This window comes from Galendromus occidentalis, unplaced genomic scaffold (genome assembly GCF_000255335.2).
Source record: "Galendromus occidentalis unplaced genomic scaffold, Mocc_1.1 scf7180000077460, whole genome shotgun sequence".
Classification (NCBI taxonomy): domain Eukaryota; kingdom Metazoa; phylum Arthropoda; class Arachnida; order Mesostigmata; family Phytoseiidae; genus Galendromus; species Galendromus occidentalis.
Window position 1 is genome coordinate 482,249 of NW_003805448.1, and position 18,651 is coordinate 500,899.

At 51.3% G+C, this 18,651-nt stretch overlaps 2 protein-coding genes across 2 annotated transcripts; one reads left to right on the top strand and one right to left on the bottom strand.

Annotated features, from left to right (window-relative positions):
* Nucleotides 1-3,758: 3,758 nt before the first annotated feature.
* Nucleotides 3,759-10,321, top strand: LOC100907426 (cytochrome P450 4c3). The gene is made up of 9 exons (XM_003744105.2): nucleotides 3,759-4,025; nucleotides 7,149-7,347; nucleotides 7,469-7,662; nucleotides 7,775-7,971; nucleotides 8,063-8,264; nucleotides 8,928-9,079; nucleotides 9,291-9,357; nucleotides 9,708-9,887; nucleotides 10,003-10,321. Exons 1-9 carry the CDS (start codon nucleotides 3,821-3,823, stop codon nucleotides 10,173-10,175), a joined length of 1,569 nt encoding a protein of 522 aa, XP_003744153.1. The 5' UTR covers nucleotides 3,759-3,820; the 3' UTR covers nucleotides 10,176-10,321.
* Nucleotides 10,322-13,006: 2,685 nt separating this feature from the next.
* Nucleotides 13,007-15,541, bottom strand: LOC100902886 (cytochrome P450 4V2-like). Its single transcript, XM_003744159.1, has 9 exons — nucleotides 15,339-15,541; nucleotides 15,030-15,220; nucleotides 14,832-14,898; nucleotides 14,568-14,693; nucleotides 14,228-14,429; nucleotides 13,890-14,063; nucleotides 13,702-13,771; nucleotides 13,361-13,581; nucleotides 13,007-13,189 (listed from the first exon to the last, which is right to left on the bottom strand). Exons 1-9 carry the CDS (start codon nucleotides 15,539-15,541, stop codon nucleotides 13,007-13,009), a joined length of 1,437 nt encoding a protein of 478 aa, XP_003744207.1.
* Between the last annotated feature and the right edge of the window lie 3,110 nt (nucleotides 15,542-18,651).

Here is an 18,651-nt window from a genome sequence, read left to right on the forward strand (position 1 = left end):
CGAAATAACTTGTCGTCATGAGACAGGCTTCGTGGAGGGATCAGCGGAGAGCGCTGCATGAGAAGACTATCCTGCGGACATTTCGTTCGTGGATCTCTCCGGTCGTCTCTCGGTGTCTCTATTTCATCGGGCTAGACCGTAATGTGCGGGGAACGAATGGGCTCCCAAGGTCAACGATCTCTCCTTTCATGCGAGTCGATTCCGCGGGACTTCCACGGCGTCGCGAGTGCGTTGACGCTCTATGGCGGGCCTCGAGGTAAGGTCATTTTTATTGTTGTCACCCTCATGCTGGTTAGTCTGACCATGGGCAAAGTTGGTGGTCTGTTTCTTATTTCCGCTGGGAAGTATCGGCTCCCAGCTCCCTCCAACGCTGTTTACTTCGATTCATTAAAGATTTGTTACATCGCAGGAGGCTCAACGTTCGTTCCTATCCTTCCCATTTATTGCGCGGGAAACCACAGCAGGACATCCATATAGGTAAGCAGATTGGCTGCCTCTGTGACCGTACAGCCTAAGCCCGATAATTCCCTTCACCCGCTAATGGACTGCCGAGGAAATCCTCTGTTGTACCTCCTACGAACTCTTCAAAACTTGCGAACCCCCGCTTTTGCCTCGGAAAACACCAGCAAAACAAAAGTTCGTTCGACACAGTGACTCCGAGATCATATCTCCCGATTTTCCGTCCAGGCCTCATTCTTCCCGGCAGGTTACTCCGTGGCCCGCGGAACGACCCGTCAATCGAATCTTCGCCACATCTCGCGCGATGATAAATATTTCTCTCAAGCCGGCAGTTTGCGATCGATCCCGAACCTCACCGACACTGGTCGCCACCGCTTAGCGCCCACGGCGCCCACCACCAGCTCAATGGAAAGGAGGGATCGTCCCGGTTCGTAACCGAGCACAGGGGCATTTTTTCGTAAACGTTCGTCCGATCCAATTCCTTAAAGAAAGCGGGTTGTACTACAGAGCCTCGAGTCGCGATGATTGTTCCCCCGTGTGACGACATTCTTATCCCTTGCACCTAGCCTGAGCCCACGAAACACCGCGCCGGAAAAGCGGCCGAAGTTGGATGAAGCAGTCGAAGAGCGAGGGCAAAAAGAGGCCTCCACGGGCCATTGCGGCGAAAAAACACGCGGCCTCGCCCGCGCGTGCGAGGCTTATAATTATAAGCGCGTGCGCCGGCTCCCGGTGGAAGAGTGTGCGTAAGCAACCTTGTTTATCTGTTCTAGTTCGGATCGGAGGTCTTTATCCGGACTCCTGCTCGTCCTCGATGAGACGAAAAAATAATCCTAAGCCGCGACTGGTACGGTTCAATATGACGACCCATGAGCAGATTTTTGCCACGAGAACCGGAGCCGAGCCGAAACGCGTAATCTTGCGCGTGTGTGACGGATTCGCGGCGGTCAGATAGGTTACTGTGGAAAGTGCCCGCAGATTCATTTTGTCCGAAAAAGGCAACGCTGGATCGTTCATTGGAGTCAACGGGGGACACTGTCGATCTCCTGCGGGGAGGCGCGCCACCTGTGAGGGTGGATTTGAGTAGCCCCCGCTCTGCCGCAAAGTCGACATCATTCAAACGCTTGGGAAGTGTTATCGGATGTTAGAAAAGGAATCCGAGTGGCGAGCTCAGATCGCCATCCTTCTTCAAAGTCTCCGCACCTAGGCGCGAAAGGGATTCTCGCGAACCACCTACTATGGTAAGAGATACGGCCGAGAGGCTTCCGGGAGAAACATTGCTTCTTGAGATGAAGGTTCTGCCCCTCGATGGGGGTCCGCGGTGATATACGTAGGCAGCTCTCCAAGATCATGCATATTACGCATCGAGTGAATATGTTCGCATGTCGGATGAAGTATCGATATCCATTCTGACCGACTAGGATCGGCGTACTCGCACTGCCAAAATAGAAACAGCATTCTGTCGATCATCATCATATTTTCTGTGTTGATCACGCTGACGTCGGCGCGGCAAGATTGGCACAGCTGCGGCCGGTCGCGCTGTCCGCACTGTGCCGGAGAACGAAGCAGAACGATGATCGAGCTCCGATACGCGATTTCGAAAGGGCCCCGATGGTATCGCGCTTTTACCCTGATACCACTGATGTTCTCCATCGTGTCCTGGCAGAGATGGTTCGGACGATGGAGAGAATCAATCATTTGTAACTTCGGCTCGTCTCGAAGCATGCCCGGTACTAATGAATGGTGCCGATTAAGGCGGATCCGGAGACAAGCTCCGATTTTCCGGCAACGTATGTACTCGCTCCAGATTGAGGACTCCTCCGGATTTCATTCCACGCAAATCGGAAAAATTCTCTGATTTTGTCTTTCGCGGGATCGATGTAAAAGTCTCTCAAGCAGCTGCGGTGATTGGGCATTCGAGGTTCAAGAGAATGCTCGAGATCGATTATTTTCGAGCGGCGACCGCCGGCCACAGAAACTCCAGCGTCTGCCCTGAGATCGATGCCTTTGAGTTTTCCGTCCACTGAGCGAAATGCAGCTCCGTAATTTCGACGGTGCACGGTGTGGCCAAACCCGATTTTAGGCGGCAGAAATTATTTCAGTGAGTTTTTTGGATTATTCTCGTGGTACGAACTCGTATCAGTCATCAGAGGAAATTTCTGGCTCTGAGCTCCTCGGAGAGCCGCGTACAATAACTTAGCAGGTCCGGCAGGCAGAATATCTTTGACCTTGTTCCGTTTTGTGCTCTCCGCCGAGTTCGAGAAATTTTTCTCTGGTCGTCCCGCTCGAGGTGTCCCTTGATACGCTTCGGATGGTCCCGGCTCCTCGGGCGCGTCTTCTTGTGCGGGTAGCTCAGTGTAGTGCACGATGGAATTGAAGTTTTTGGCTTCGAGCGATTCAGCTTCTTTATCGAAGAACCGTTCCGCTTTCGAATTATGTCTCCCGAGTTTTTCCCTTTTTCGGGACACATGCCTGCTGATCTGCTTTCTGATGTGAGATCTGTTGCTTAGTTGCTCAATTTCAGCATGAGCATAACTCAAAATGAGTTTCTCCAACCCATCGATGCACTCGTTCATCCGGGAGTTGAAGATTGTCTCCGCAAATGTCCTCCGGGGCACCCAAACTCGAATATCTGAGAATAGCACGCATTCATGTTCGCCAAAACTTGCTGGTTTTTTTCGGAAATGGAAGGCGAGGGGGTGAACGGAGATTTTTCCCCCCATGAGCCGTCCGGGTCCGCCCTGGTCCATATACTTTTTTGGCAGTGAAATTTCATGAAAATCAGTTTTTTTCGCAAAAAAAGATGCACTCAGAAAAACTTCTGATTTGCATATTCTCGTCGAATGAAACGCTAAACGTGAAGTTTCAGACTCAATCTTACTAACGATTCGGTGTTTGCTCCTTCCTTAATCGATTCCACGGGAACTCGAGCGTCAGCACGAATCGGAAGAAAAAAGTGACGGTCCGGAGCAAAAAAACTACCTCTTTCCAGAGTCTCTCCACAGAGGTACAAGAGCTTGGTTTCTGATTGGTGTAAGTTTCCGAGGTCCCCATATTCCCTCCAAAACGCCACGAAAAACGCCATGTTTACTGCCTTGTGTGTGTGTGTAAACTCACGACGGTAGAGCAACGGCCACCGGTCGCAGCGGGAGAGAGAAAGCGTGAGGTGCATTCTCTTTGAGTCCGAAGTATTTCTGAATGTTATCCGATGGATTTGTAGAGAAGAGAGCGATTTCCCTCCTTCCCCTCTCCGTCATGGGGCTCTTCATTAGAACAAGCGGTCTCTCGCATCTTTCGCTCAGTGTTTCCACGAGTGATATTTGAGGAAGAAATTATTCGAGTGTGGATCAACAGCCCGGGAGCGATGCAATCTGCGAGCGTGGTCGCAACGCTCCTCTCGACGATATGTCTCGGCGTACTGGTACTGTACGTTTTCCATCTACTGCGGCGAAAATACTTTGAGCACAAAATGAAACTCCCGGGTTTGCGTCCAGAGTGGTGGAATCCCTTCGGCATAGAGTACGAGCTCTGGAATATGATGCGAGACAATGGATATAATGGCGGGCAAGGTGAGTTCTCGATTCTGAAATATTCTCGAGCATTGATCGCTCGCAAAGGGAATAATCGGCACTTTCATGAGTCGCACGGCATCGGAGAGCATCGTCAGACTTGAAATGCGCCGCAAAATCGTACCGTGAACGTAAATGGAGTCAAGGTCACTTTTTATTGCCGTCTGCTGCAGTGCTCCACCAGCGTTGTAAACAATCGGCCCGGCTTGTCGAATATTGGGCGCCGACAAGCCGAAAGCGCTCGTTTTCTCTTTTCCAGACACGAGTCTTGTGCTGGACGATGGGCCGAAGCGATTCCAAACGAAAAGGCTCGATGGAGAGGCATCCAATTTGCGCTCCACGTTCTGATGGATTATTGGAATTTCGATGATTAAGTCGAACTATGATTTCCAGTAGGAGTAGAGGATGTGCTTGCCTCAGGCTGTCCATCATACACAATGCATCCATCGATCATGAGATGAGATTGTTGGAATGGAAAATTGGCCACTGTGGGAAGTGAGAAGAAAGTGTGTGCGGCGTGGAGGGCGAATTGCTTCAAGCAACTCGCCTCGAAAAAGTCGGGAAACCGCGATTCCTTTCTCTGCCGCTCTATCGATTTTCGTGTCAAAAACAACTCAATGTCATGGACGAGACCGAGTACATATACGACAGCGATACTGTGCGATACGGTTTCATATAGGTTCCTCGGAGCAGGGGACAAGATTGAGAAGTCTCTCGATCTCTCCATCGGGCTCGTGAGAAGCCAACCAAGTCACCGGTGAACGGGCTTGCTGATATGAATCGCTCTCATGACTGAGCGATTCTCACTCAATACTTGATTGCGAGACGGATTCCCCATCCGATAGCGTTCATTGTCCCGATGATCCCGCGTCCGAACCATGCGAATCTGCCTGAGCTTGTTACTACCGGTCGGTTAGGGAATCAGGAATGCGAATGTGGGTGACTTACTCAACGGTTTGAGATTAGTTGTTTGGATTGACAGAGCTCTTGTCGGTCGCCTGTCCCGGCGTTTGTTGAATACAGTAAAAGCTCGTTACTACGAGCACGAAAGGACCGACGAAACTGGTTCGTTGTACTGAGTTTTCGCTGTAACGAATGCCGCTCAACACTATCCCTATGGCGAGCTGGCCAAAGGAGGAGAAATTCCTTGTTCGTTGTACCGAGAAATTCGTTGTAATGGGGGTCGTTATAACGAGCTTTTACTGTATTCGAACGAATTCGTCGATTTTTTTTTCAAAATTCAATTTCAAAATTTTTCTCGATCGATTACCAAGACAAAGTCGCTGGCGCTTTCGGGATGTTCCCACGTCTATTCTTCAGGCCCGACTGCCACCCAGACGGGGGGCTCGTGCAATGCTTCGAGACGGGCGCGGAAAGCATCGAAAGCTCAACGCTTCCGTCTGATGATTTTTCCCTGGGAAGATACGTCCGACTGATTTGCTCTCTTCGGCACAACTGACGAGGAGCACAACGCACCGCGATAGGAACAGATTGAGGGGATGGTGGGGGATTTCGATGAGCCGCGATCGTGATCCCGTGATTGGTGAATTCATCAGAGTCCAGGAATGGATTGTGTTTCTTCTTTGATCTTCGAGACTCTTTTCATCTCCAGACGGCCTTGTATCGATCTCATGTGGAAGGAAGCCCCCCCCCATCGATTCCCACGGATTTCTTTTTCTCGGAGTTAGGGCAGTGTACTCCGTCTTGGATACCGACTAGGGATGACATCGGAGAGTCGCATCAGTTCTTTTACATTGCAGTCGACAGCTGTCAAATTCGATATCCGACGGAGCGGGCGCGGAAGCGCCGATTATTATTTGCGTCGCGGTTCCGCTCAGCTCTGACATTGTGTAATTGGAACGATGACAGCGGGCGAAAAGTTTCATAACGCATCGGATATCAAGGAGTTGAACTTTATCGCAGATGGGTCCCAGAAATTTTTCTAATGACACTTGAGCAACGCTCAGCGAATACTGCGGAGGAATCTTCTGGCAGACCGATTGTCTCCGATTGCGGAATTTCCTTCTACTCACATCAAACTCGTGCGGAGCAAAGCGGACAGGACCGGTTCGCCCCGACCTCGGACAAACATGCGTTCCACTGCACCAAGTGCTCATGATTTCGAGTTTCAGCGCACTGTGCTTCTGCTCCGCCCGGATCACCCACTCCGAGTTCGTGGTTCTGAGGAATGATCGACTCATGATGATGATCATATCCTCCGGGTTTTTCAGGCTTCCGCACAGACGATAATCTAGGAATTTGCGAGGCGGGTCTGGAGACTCGTCTTTGCCCCCTTCCGAGAGGCCAAAAGTCGGATTCGACCTAACAAGGTCCCCGATGGAAAGGGCAGACCGTCTAATGGGGCCCCTATGTACATGCGACCCGTGGCGCGTCTTTCTATAGATTGCCGCAGCGTCCCGATGTCACTGCCCTCTCCTCGAATTTTCCGAAGATTCCTGGCTGGCAAGAGCACCTCCGCCGGAAAATCGCAGTCAGGTATCAGAAAATATCGATGCCTTTTAGAGCATTGCATTCATTGATGCCGGAACAACGCATGCGGAGGAGACTGTGGGACTCTCCAGAAGAAATCAGTGAGCCTGTGGTGAATTTGGGGAGTCGGCGGGAAACGAATCGGAGTGAGGCCGCCCTCTCTTGCGGTCATGAAAATCAGTCATTCGAACGATTCCCGAATCGGGTCTCGAGCTGAGACCCCGTTGGATTGAAGCGATTGGGCCCTGCCCCTCGCGAAGTTGTGTCCGAGTTCTCAGCGGCCTGCTAGAGAACGACGAGATGCTCGGGTACAGAGCGGTTCTAGCGTCCCGGGTAGTTCGTGAGTTCCTTCTCGGGACTTCACTACGCAGAGAATCACCTTGACCTTCTAGAATGCTCGTTTCGCGCTGGAGGTCCCAGCGGCCAGTAATTGTTTCGATGCCCCCTCGATGGAACGGCAGAGTTGGGGTGTGAGGTTCAGCCTGGGAAAGAAAATGGAACCTGTGACTCGCATCAGGGCTCGGGGCTGAGCCAACGGCCTCCGGGACCTCCGACGCCCAGCACCCTTGGTCAACGCACAACTCTCGGGTGGGTCGATAGAGTGACTCCATTATCAATGAGCGAATATTCCAGCAATCTTCAACTTCCTTCTGAGAGTCACCCGGGAGTTCAAGGAGTACCCGACGTTTATGGGCTGGGTTTTTCATGTGCCCATATTGTTCGTTACTACTCCTGAATCGATGGAATTCGTTATGAGCTCAACGACTCTCATCGAGAAGTCGCGCTTCTATGAACTTCTCCATGATTGGTTGGGCACCGGTCTCCTCACGAGGTGAGTTCCTTCATCGGTATCGCATCGAGGTGAATCCAATCAATCCGATTCCGATTCGGGAGCGGCCTATTCCGGCTTTCGGTGGGCGGATAGCGAATAAATTAAGCATTCTATTCTCCAGCGAAGGGGCAAAATGGCGAACCCGAAGGAAAATGCTCACTCCTGCGTTCCACTTCAAAATCCTGGAGGATTTCTTAGACGTTTTCAACGAGCAAGGGATTATTCTCGCCGACAAGCTCAAGGGGAGGAGCAGGACTGGGGAAATGTTCGACGTCACGAAGGATGTCACCAGCTGTACTCTGGACATCATCTGCGGTACTGACTAAGTCGTCTGCGCGCTCCAGACAGCTGTCGCGCTCCTAATGAGAATTATCCGTAGAGCGACCTTGACTCCAAAGCGTTTGAGAAAGCCTCGGCCTGGTTTCAGAGACGGCAATGGGAGTTCGGATCGGGGCCCAGACTAATCCCGAATCGGATTACGTGAAGTCCTTGTATACGCTCGGCGAGTCTTTCATGGATAGGAGCTTCGCGCCGTACTACTGGACGAAGCCTGCATACAAGTTGTCTCGCAAGGGACGAGAGTTCTTCAAGAGTATCGATACAATGCAGAGTTTCACCATGAAGGTAAATCTGTTAGTTCACCCACATGATCCCACCTCCGTGAGCTCATGAATTTTGGAATGGATTGTTCCGAAAAAGTATATTTTCTCTACAGGTCATCCGAGAGCGTCGAGCTGAAATACAGAACACCTTAGAAAACGACAAGTCCACCGACAACGACATAGGTCGGAAAACGCGGAAGCCATTCCTAAATCTGCTCCTGGAAAGGCACATCAAGGAGGGTGACCTCAGCTTAGAGGATATCCAGGAAGAAGTTGACACATTCATGTTCGAAGGGCACGATACTACAGCTATGGGTGGGTGGATATACTTACTGTGCTGGAATAAGACCCTCGCGCCTCGCATGCATTAGAACGAACCGACATTTAGAGGTCCGATAAAATATCCGCTCGAGCAGCCCAGGTGATCGAGAGAAAATAATTTATTCCATCCGACACCGCGGCATACGCGATTATTTCCCCCGTTGCTCGACCTGACGCTGGGTGTCCTGAATTCGATCTCTCGGAACCCCTCGCCCTGCGGTGTCATAGCATCGTCAACAGATGTGCTCTATCGACACCTCAGCAGAGAACTGCTCCGGCAGAGAAATTCATATTTTCCCCAAGTCTATTCGCTACGTATGCGGACGGTGCGGCTCCGATACGACCTAGATACGCGTCGCAAGGACGCGATGTATGCGCATATGAAAGAAGTCCATTCTCTTCCGGTAACGTTGAGCTGAGCGAAGAATGGGAAGGCATGAATAGCAAGCCCAGGCGGGGCATATTCCCGGCATTCCTCTTCTCTTAGGTGTGTCGTTCTCTCGGAGGGGTTCTTCCCTCCGCGACTCCGATGGACCATGGTCGGCGAGCATTGTTCTAGGGGAATCGTTTTCTTCCCTGAATCACTCAGTGTCCGAAATTTCTGGAGCGAACTTCCGGTCCGCTGATCGGAAGCAATGACCTCGATGACATTTGCAGGAATCTCTTGGACTCTGTTTTTGTTGGCGCAGAATCCCGAGGCTCAGCGGAGGGTTTACGAGGAGTTGGAGGAGATTTTCCGCGGGGATCAGAAGCGGCACGCGACCAATGAAGACCTGGCCAGGATGAAATACCTCGAGTGCTGCATCAAGGTAAGATTGGCTCATCCCATTCGAGCGGATAATACATGAGCATGGAATCGGTGCTTATGACGCCGACCACGGAACTCCGCATCGGGAGCCGTTGGAGCGGAGAGAAATCTCAGAGAACCAAATGTGTGAATTTGGGGAAAATCATCACTGAACGCTTTCACCGCTCATCCGACCGAGACGCATTTTTTCCCGAACCGTTCCACACTTGCAGGAATCTCAGAGACTCTACCCTTCGGTCCCCTTTATCGGAAGGAAATTCACGACGGATACCGAATTCAGTGAGCAATCGGATAGATCAAAAAACCGGAATGGAAGGAGGGAAAGCTTCGCAATCGGGGATTGCGCTCGGCGGCGCTCGATGCTACACGGGACTCCCTACTTGAGGTCTCATACACGGAAAAGCGCGTTCTTCTTGCCAAGGATCCAGTCAGATCCGAGGAGTTCTGTCCTGCAATCGAGACCCGACAATGCCTCTATAAGATGTAGCAGATTTCTCGGACAGACTTTCCCCGACCCGCCGAACCCCGACATGATCTAGAAAAGTCTTCTCCTCTCAGCTTCCAATACGCGAGTTCGATAATTATGAAAGTGCCTCAGTTGGGACCCTAATTGTTCTTCTCTCTTCCAGAGAAAAAAACCATTCCCGCTGGCACGCAAGCGCTTTTGGTAATATTCACGCTCCACCGAGACGAAAAAACGTTTCCTGACCCAGAGAGATTTGATCCGGACAGATTCCTACCCGAGAATTGCGAAGGCCGACATCCATATGCTTACGTTCCCTTCTCGGCCGGTCCGAGAAACTGCATTGGTAAGTAGATTCGCGAACGGAGAAAAAATCGCTGAGGACGGATGAGTCGCTCCCAGATTCATTGCGAGGCAAACACTTTCTAATTGCTACAGTGGATTCTCTCGGCGCTTTTCAGGTCAGAAATTCGCCATGATGGAAGAGAAGGTCGTACTTTCCTGGGTATTCAGGAAAGTCGCTCTTGAGACCAACCTTCGTCGCGAAGATCTTCGCGTCGCCGGAGAGCTAGTCACGCGGTCACTGAACGGGCTTAGTCTGAAATCGAAAGCTCTCCAGGATACGGTCATATGATTTAGATACCTGCTACGGAGATACGAATGATATCCCGGGTCGCTGAAACTCGCGCGGTGCGAGCCAATCAGCGGACTCGCAATCGAGAGATATTCAAACACGGTGTAGTTCCTCCAAATACCATGAAATGCAAAGCATAATATTCCCGGTTTGATCAGAAGCTCGTCCTCTTCTCTCCTAATGCATGGAGGGGGGGGGGGAGATAGTCGGTTTGGAATACAGGTGGGAGGAAGCCGAATTTCCCAGAAGTTCTCCGTCGCCAGGGGTCACCCATTGATGCTTGAATGAAGGTTCACTCCGCTAAAGGTCACAGAGACGCGTTCCTTCCGCGAACTAAGTGGACGATCATCGTCATCGGCCGTAACTTCGGTGAACAAGAAAACTTTGGGAGGCTTCTCTATTGGAATGTGTTGCTGGGGTTTTTCACGGTCGTCGAGCCTCTCCCGTTGACAGGTTATTGACCTATACGACTCGCGTTATATGGGGGGGGCTGAAGGGAGATCCCCATCTGCATGCGTCGAGGGTTCTCCTTACGACTCTTTGTAGTTCCCGGTAAGGGGGAAAGTCGGGATGCGCAAGGCGAAGACGCGTCAGCGCGTGAGAGGGAGCGAGCGGGACATTCACGTTCATAGAAAATGTATGTCTGACGCATTCTGCTGTGATGGTAAGAAAGGAGCAGCGGCTGCCGTCAAACGTGTCGCCAGTATGCCAACGACCTCACAATTGGAACCTAATGTGATTGAGCTTCCCCCCGGAGCAAAAACTGACCACCGACCTCCCTTGCGACCTTTGTCCCGATCCAATTCCCGTCTGCACTATTCTCGGCGCGAGTCTCCGACAATTTAGCTCGATCGAATTCTTTCCGCTTCATCAGACGACTCGTTGCGGCCGAATTTAGTTCGGACCAAGGTGCGAAAGATTCCATGGACGACGGGTTCCTCTGGAACTTAGGAGCTCACAAGTGATCTATGAATTTATTTATCCACCTTGTTTTCCAATCTACCAGTAAACTCCGACGGGGGAGTCACGTGGAGTATCCGTGCCGACCGCGCGGAATACCGCCTCCATTATCTTGTATTCGTAAAAACTCCATTTTCTCGAACTGAGAGCCAAGTTTTCTGCTACAGGAGAAGTCCTCAAGGCTCCTCGACTCCTAAATGATGGTTTGGCGACATGTAGTCTAGTCATCATCAGCTCCACTGTCTGGCGACCGAATCGAGCCCCGAGGGTTAGACGAATCGAATGATCGCAGCGACGCTCGATACGACACCGCGAGGCGCGCGCTACATACGGTTAAGCATGTTTTTCATCTGAATCCCCGCCAAGAAGTCAGCGCGACTCATCTGAGAGTCCTAATAGTTATTCTCCATTCTCGTTCGATGCTCGAGTCATTGCCTCCACTGCAGTCGGAGGAGAAAACAATCCAATAACAGGTTTCGTGCCCGCACGTCAACGATGCCTGGATAGAGCACACGCTTGCATGGGCTTAGCAACGAAGAACAACGCTCACCGATTCTTGCCCTATCTGCTAACCGACATAGGCCGTAATCGAAAGGCGAATTCCGCAACCATTCGCGTGCTCCTACCGGCAGCTGGATCGGGGCGACGGATTCCCAAGGTCGCCGACCAGCCTTTCTTCCTTCGCCTGATTCTGACGCTCTCGCTCATCCATGTTCATTCGGTTCCTAGAAGATAAACGGGGGAAGCGCGGAAAATTGGAGGAATGGGCGGAACTCTTCGCGCATCCCCTCATCTGGCCGACTCCCAAGTGCAGAATCTGCGGTATAGGGGACGGGATTTCTTCTGCTGTTGGTGGAGCGGATACACGCCAAGGTCTGGAGCACCTAAGGATTTCTCAGTTTGTTGGAGTTGCTCTGTAAACAGGAGATCGTCCGTTGCAATCACGGCGTCTTCGTTAGTGATTCGATCGAGTGTTTGATCAGCCGATCGTCCGACCTCCGATCTCCGGCAGCGGTCTTCTTCCCTTGTCTGTAAGAAGCCCCGCAGCAAGCGAAACTAAGGCAAGAAACCTTGGGCCGTTGATATTGTCGTCGACGCCGACCGCCTAGGTCGAATGGTCCCCGGTAGAGACTGCTACTACTACACTACTTCTATTCATATTAGGCGAAGAGAATTATTCCAACATAAACTCGGGTCGGATGCCTCAGGCCCCGGAATCGAATGCTGCCGACATGCGACGAAAATGATTATCGGTACGATAAATTATTCTACACATTCGGTAGTCGTTGCTCGAGTATAATTGGCTCTAGTCTCGGCCGGGTTCGAATTCGGCCGAGCTTTCATCAATTAATGCTTTCAATTAATCTAGGGACGGCTCCACGGACAGAAACCAGATCCCTGATCCCCGTGCCGTGCTTATCGGTCCGATCCAGCCAAACGAAACGTCTCACTCGGCACTCGGGGATTACGGTAACTTCTCGAGAACGTTTGCTCACTTCGATTGCGAGATTCCCTCGATCCCACAAGATTGCGACCTGTAGTAGGACGTCGAACGCTTCGTCTGTTGCCGCAGCGCCTGGGTGCAGTCCTTCAGCTCGTTGCCCCTGTAGGTCCCTGAACTCTTTCCCAGGTAGCTGGCCTCGTTATAGCTGACTGGAAGTTTCTGAAAGCCTCACAACAAACATACACACCTCCACACAAGCACATAAAGGGCATTGTTGTCGTATCGAGAGCGGAAATTCTGCTCTTTAAGCTTTTATTTATGATGTGGAAAATAACAATGACTCATCTGGACGAACCTCGTTTCCTCATGCAAATATCCAGAACACTAGACTCGGGGTAAGCTCCTGTTTATTTCGTCACGATGGATACTAGGCTGTCAGCGAGTCCGGTGTCGAGTTTTCTTTGTTCAGACGCTCCGTCGGACGCAGGGGCTCGAGTCGTATACGGAGATCTCCTTTGACTCTCATGACGATTTCGAAAACCAATTTCAGGTCTTTTCTGGCTCGGGTACTCGTCCATCTGTAGTTCCTGAGCAGATGAGCGAGAATAACCTGGGAATTTAAGGGACTCAAGCTGACAAAAAGCTAGATCGAGAAAATATTTCCCGGTTGGAATCACATCTCTCGAGAGACCGAGACTCTCCTACCGGAATACGTTTCGGCCGAACAGTGGCGATTTCCGAACAGTACTTGAACAGTGTTCTCTTTTCTGATTTTACGCACCTTGACCTCCATCATGGCGAACTTTTGTCCGATACAATTCCTGGGTCCACCAGAGAACGGCACGTAGGAGAACGGATGGCTCTTGTGGGGTGCGTTTTCGTCCAAGAAACGTTCAGGATCGAATTTCTCGGGATTGGGGAAGTATTTCGGATCGTGATGCATATGGAAAATTGAGACGAAGACTTGCACCCCCGCAGGGATGGTGAACGATCTCCCGTCCCCTAGAAGGCAATCGAATCGAACCGAGCGTTATCGGGGACTTTCCCGAGAGTCCTACAGGAGCGTCAAGCGTTCTGATCAGGCGACTCGAACGAGCTAATAAGAAGCCGCCAGAAACTTACCTTTGATCTTGATATCTGTCTCCAGCTGTCGCCCGATCAACGGTACAGGCGGGTACACTCTCATGGACTCCTGAAACCCATGATTTATAGGAATCGATGTACGAAGCTCAATTCTCGATGGGAGCTCGATCAAGATGAAGTGGCGTAAATATGAGATGAGGAAGTCGTAGTTCCAACTGTGAGCTCACCTTGATCGTAGCATCGAAATACTTCAACGTTTTCAGGTGCTCAGATGTCACCGGGCTCGAGGGGTCGGGCCCAAGAACTCGAAACAATTCCTGACGACACTTCTCTTGAACATCCGGGCTGTGACCCAGCAGGAACACCGTCCACGCCAGGTTGGTCGCTGTCGTATCTTGGCCCTGGGAAGAAGACGTCGATTTTTCGAGGAACTCACTCGGAGACATTTAGTTAACATTTGGAAAAGTTCCAAAGAAACGACATGGCAATCGGCATCCTGTTTCATCACCGAGCGACCCATGCAGGACAATGGATTCTGTCCGGTTTTCAAATTGGATACACTCACGGCAAAAAGCATCAAGTCTACTCCGGATTGGACTAGTTTCTCGGGCACTAAGGTAGGGTTTTGTTCATGGGAGTCCAAGAGAATCTCTATCAAGGTGCGAAGTCTCTTCTTTTCCGGGGGTGCTGGGGTAAGTGTACCGTTGATTTTGCTTCGCTCCTTGGCTTCTTCTTTGCGCTCGTGGAGACGCGCGCGTAGGATGCGGCTGCAAAGAAGGGTTTTTGGAGAACAGGCTCAGTAATTGGCAGGGGATCTCCGCAGAATTTTTTCGTTCCGTCAGAAGGTCGGGCCCGCGGTTTCGTGGACATTTGTGGGACCGGCAGGATTCCATCGATCGACTCACGTGGAGAGTCCGTGCATAGCTTTGATACATTGCTTGGCGAGCGAGCCTTCTTGAGTGAACCTGTAGTAGATTGAGTCGAACCACATCCAGGGACGGAAACTTCGGACCAATATCAGGGCTTGTAGTCTGAAATAGCCTCAGTCTCGAAATCTGGTTCTGCGAGAAACATGCGAGGGGATGTCTTCAGATGCGATACTCTCTCCCTCTATAATTTCTTGCTCCACTCAAGCTCTCGCTAAATCCGGAATTTCCTCATATACCCACAACGAAAGGGCTCTCCCATAGTAGTTCTCGCCCGACATGGCATCCACGTCGTGTCCCAGAGTTGTTTCTGCGTTGAGAAGGGCGATTGTTGGGATCATTCTTCGCGAAACTATGAGGAGTGGAATCCGTCTCGCGAAACTGTGCGGTCCGTGTAGGACGTTCTTAAATGCACTCGACGAATACCGAAAGGATGCTCACCGCCGATAACGTTGATCGTACATTTACTCGACTCGCGCAACACCCGGATTTCTTCATTCAAGGGCAATTTGCCTAAATACACAACGAACTTGGCAGCCTGTTTGTTGAAAACTCCCATGAAGTCGTCGAGGATTTTGAAATGGAAGGCCGGGGTCAGGATTTTCCGTTGGAAGCGCCAGAAGTCTCCGGTTCTGGAAAATCGAAGCCTCTAATTCTGACACGCGCCTGCTTGAAGGACATTAAAAACTCGTGACCGAGGATCGGTCTCGGAGATCGAGAATGATTCCCGCTCCTGAGCTGACGACTTACGATATGAGCAGTGAGCCGTCAATGTACTTGTTGAAGAATCTGTATGTCATCGGTTTGGAGAGGTTTACATTGTCTGACAGCAGAGCTTCGGCGCTCTGGGCTCGAGTAAGCATGACGAACGGCGTGAAGCCCAGGTAGATTTTGCAGACTCCTTCGTTCTTTCGGGGGTAGGTGTCCCCGACTTCTCCTAAAGTCTTCGCCATTTCTGCGGAAGAATGACTTGCTCTATCAATTGATGGAGGCGACAAGCTGTCCTAGCTCCTTACAAAAGCCCGAGTTCGAGGTCAACGACAACATTTCGAGCTCGATGTTATATGAGAATAGCTACTCTCCGTGTAGACTCTGTCACATCCAGTGCGCACCGAGGTCGTAAAACCGTCAGCCTTCTTTTACGAAAATTGAGCCGCGGAAGAGGTTCGCTCCGCTGGTGAGTCTCAATTCTAGCAAGTTTCTTCCTTTGCGCCGATATTCGGGAAGCGGGCTGATCTTAGAGTATCCCTTGTAGCTTTTCTATCGAGCTCAAGCCAATGGATACTTTTCCTCCGTTCCTTACCTCCCGACTCAGGCGGAACAATCGCATTGCTCGACTACTCCATGCTCTGTCTTCTGTCGTAAACCAAAAACATCGCGAGCAGTTAGCATCGCTCACGGTGTCACGGATCGACTTGTCAGACCAACAGTAGATCCGTGGATTTCTTCAATAAAAAGAGTTCTCTCAGACGTCGCCGGCGAAGGCCGCTCGCGCTCCCACGCACCCAGCGATAGAGCTCCTCTGGGCTTGCTCTCTTTCGGCTTCAGTGGCGCTGCCAAGCGGCATCTGGGGGCGATCGAGACAAGTCGGTACAGCTCAACACTCTCGAGATCGATCGGCGCGCGCGCTCCTTCCACGGAAGACGTTTTCGTGAGAACCAGTCCCTATCAATAATTGTGTTTTCCTTCCTTCCCCGAACCCCTGCGATACTTGCGGGATTCTTGTCACACGGCATGAACCGAATACCACATGGAGGTCGAAATACACGCAAAAAGTTTCAATTTTCATATCAAGCAATCGGAATTACGGCTTTATGACCCGGTTTCAGCGTACGACTGAACCAACAGTGATAGAAAAGGGATTCTGAGCTCTGCTTTTTCTGCAGTATTCAGGCTCCGTTTCTCTTGCCCTGGGAGTTTAGATTCGCACATGTCGACGACCGTTCTCGCCAATAATGAAGCCGATAATTCCCAGTGCCAATACTGAAGCTATGAGAATCTGAATCCTCGGCCTCCTGAGCTAATTATTTTTCTGAAAGAAATAGAAGTTGAATCCATACCATGAGTGACATCCGTTCTCTTGACTGAGAATCTGGTCCAGAATACCCACATCAGGAACCACGGCGGGAATGTGTCGCTTGGTCCTGGTACATTTCTGAGAAGTAGGTATCTCCGCAGCCACTGAACGAAACCTTTGAAGGCGATTAGACCGAGCGTCGCTAACACTATGGAGAACACGTATTGTTTGGCCGAAGCGGCTAAGAATCCCCCTCGGGGAGATATGGGCTCGAATTCCATGTCACACACCGCCCAGCACACACCGCCACGGGACCAGAGACGCAGCTCACGGAACGTATCCGCTTATTCTGGGTAGGAGCCGTCCTCACTAGCGTCAGCTGCTTACGACATGCGTTCGGATCTTAGTGCTTGTCCAAGCAGCTCCGTGAGCTAATTGAAGGAAAATTCATCTCGGAAGGGTGAGGATGCTCTGGTCACTGTGAGCGAAGGCTAGAACATGAGTGAAAGATGGCGTGGGACCGCTCTTCAGCGTCTCTCACCTAAATCCACCAATTTTTACTTCCGGAAACGAACTCCCCCTCGATCGTCGTTACGAACTCAATCTCGAATCTCGCTGCGTAATTATTTCGTCGGAATCATGCCTGGGTGCTGTAAACAGCGAGGGACGATTGCGAATCTGTGGAGTGATCGTTGGTCGATTCATAATTATTGGAGAAGTGAATGACTCCCAATCAGAGTGAGGAAGTGGGTCTGATCTTGTCAGGCGACAGATCTAAGTCGGTTTCATCCTTTTGATTGGAAAGGGAGGAGCGCAACGGAGATCGCCGGACAGAGCCGAGCCTTGGGAGAACGTGAGTATTGCAGTTTGGGAGCTCGATAATAGTCCCTAGAGGTTTGCCTGAAGGCTCAGGCACAGACGTTTTCCCATGATGCAACCTTGTGAAAGGCATCAGGCTCTGACCCAACCGCATTCCGCTTCAATGATCGGAGCTCGAGGTCAAAAACCTCTTCGTTCGTCGGACCGGTGCCTCGCTAACATTGACGTGAACGCCGCAATTTTCTCCGGAAGTTCGCGTGTCAACAAAAATCGTGTCGTGTGATTCGAGCTCGACAGAAGCCGGCCTAAAGGTCGAAAGCGTCTTTGGCAAAAAATCGTTCCGCCCCGGACTCGTACAGATCGGTACGGATTATTTGGTAGAGGGCAGAGGAAGATGAACGTCGGATGGTGGGCACTAATTCCACAATTGTGGAGCCCCAGAAAGAGTACTGGAATGTGGATATCGTTGGAGCATGCTCCACGAGGGCCGTTCGGGACCATTTCACCCTGATCGGGGCAGCACCGGAACGATGCCACAGGGCGGCATCCAGAGCGTGATGACGCTGCTAGGACAACAGCGTGTCATGGGCAATCGAATAGTTCTCAATGTTTCGCCTGGAGCAAGGAGGCCGCCTTCAAGAGAAACCGAATCCGTGAGCTCCAGAGTTAGAGCCGACTAAAACAAATCGTGAGATGGGGTCCTCCACAGCAGGTCACGAGCATTCGCGACTGGGTGCGACGAGCCCGATGACGCGTGGAAAGATTCCGACTGTGCAGGGGACAAGTTGACGCAAATCGCCACAAGTGAAATGTTATTCCAATTAGCGCTTGATCTGACGGTGGGCGGGCGAGCGAGCGACTGAAGGGAAGAGGAGCCACCGCGCCGGCTGAACAGAAAAAGAAGAGACATTCCACTGACTGCGAATCAGTAGTCGATCGACCTTTGAATGTTGTGACGAAGGAATCGACGTAATGGGCTCAGCTCGGAGAAAAACATCTGATCGGATCAGGGAGTTGACGTCTGAAAATTGAGGAGCCAGAGGGCAGCGATATGGAGTAAATTAATCGCGTTAGCAGCCTCGTTACGGGGGGGGGGGGGTGAGCGAGCCTGATTCATAACTGTGGAGAAAAACTCGATGACCTTCGAACTTCCGGAGAGCCTCCGAAGCGACACATTTCATCGCTCGGGAGGAGAAATTTCGAAAACCGACACATTTAACGCGAGCG

Coding starts and splice junctions, on each gene's coding strand:
- LOC100907426 (XM_003744105.2), top strand. CDS start 3,821: ATGCAATCTGCGAGCGTGGTCGCAACGCTCCTCTCGACGATATGTCTC. Junction 8,265..8,927: donor GCACGATACTACAGCTATGG/GTGGGTGGATAT, acceptor TGACATTTGCAG/GAATCTCTTGGACTCTGTTT. Junction 9,080..9,290: donor ACCTCGAGTGCTGCATCAAG/GTAAGATTGGCT, acceptor CCACACTTGCAG/GAATCTCAGAGACTCTACCC.
- LOC100902886 (XM_003744159.1), bottom strand. CDS start 15,541: ATGGCGAAGACTTTAGGAGAAGTCGGGGACACCTACCCCCGAAAGAAC. Junction 14,694..14,831: donor TATGGGAGAGCCCTTTCGTT/GTGGGTATATGA, acceptor AGGCTATTTCAG/ACTACAAGCCCTGATATTGG. Junction 13,582..13,701: donor GACAGATATCAAGATCAAAG/GTAAGTTTCTGG, acceptor ATTGCCTTCTAG/GGGACGGGAGATCGTTCACC.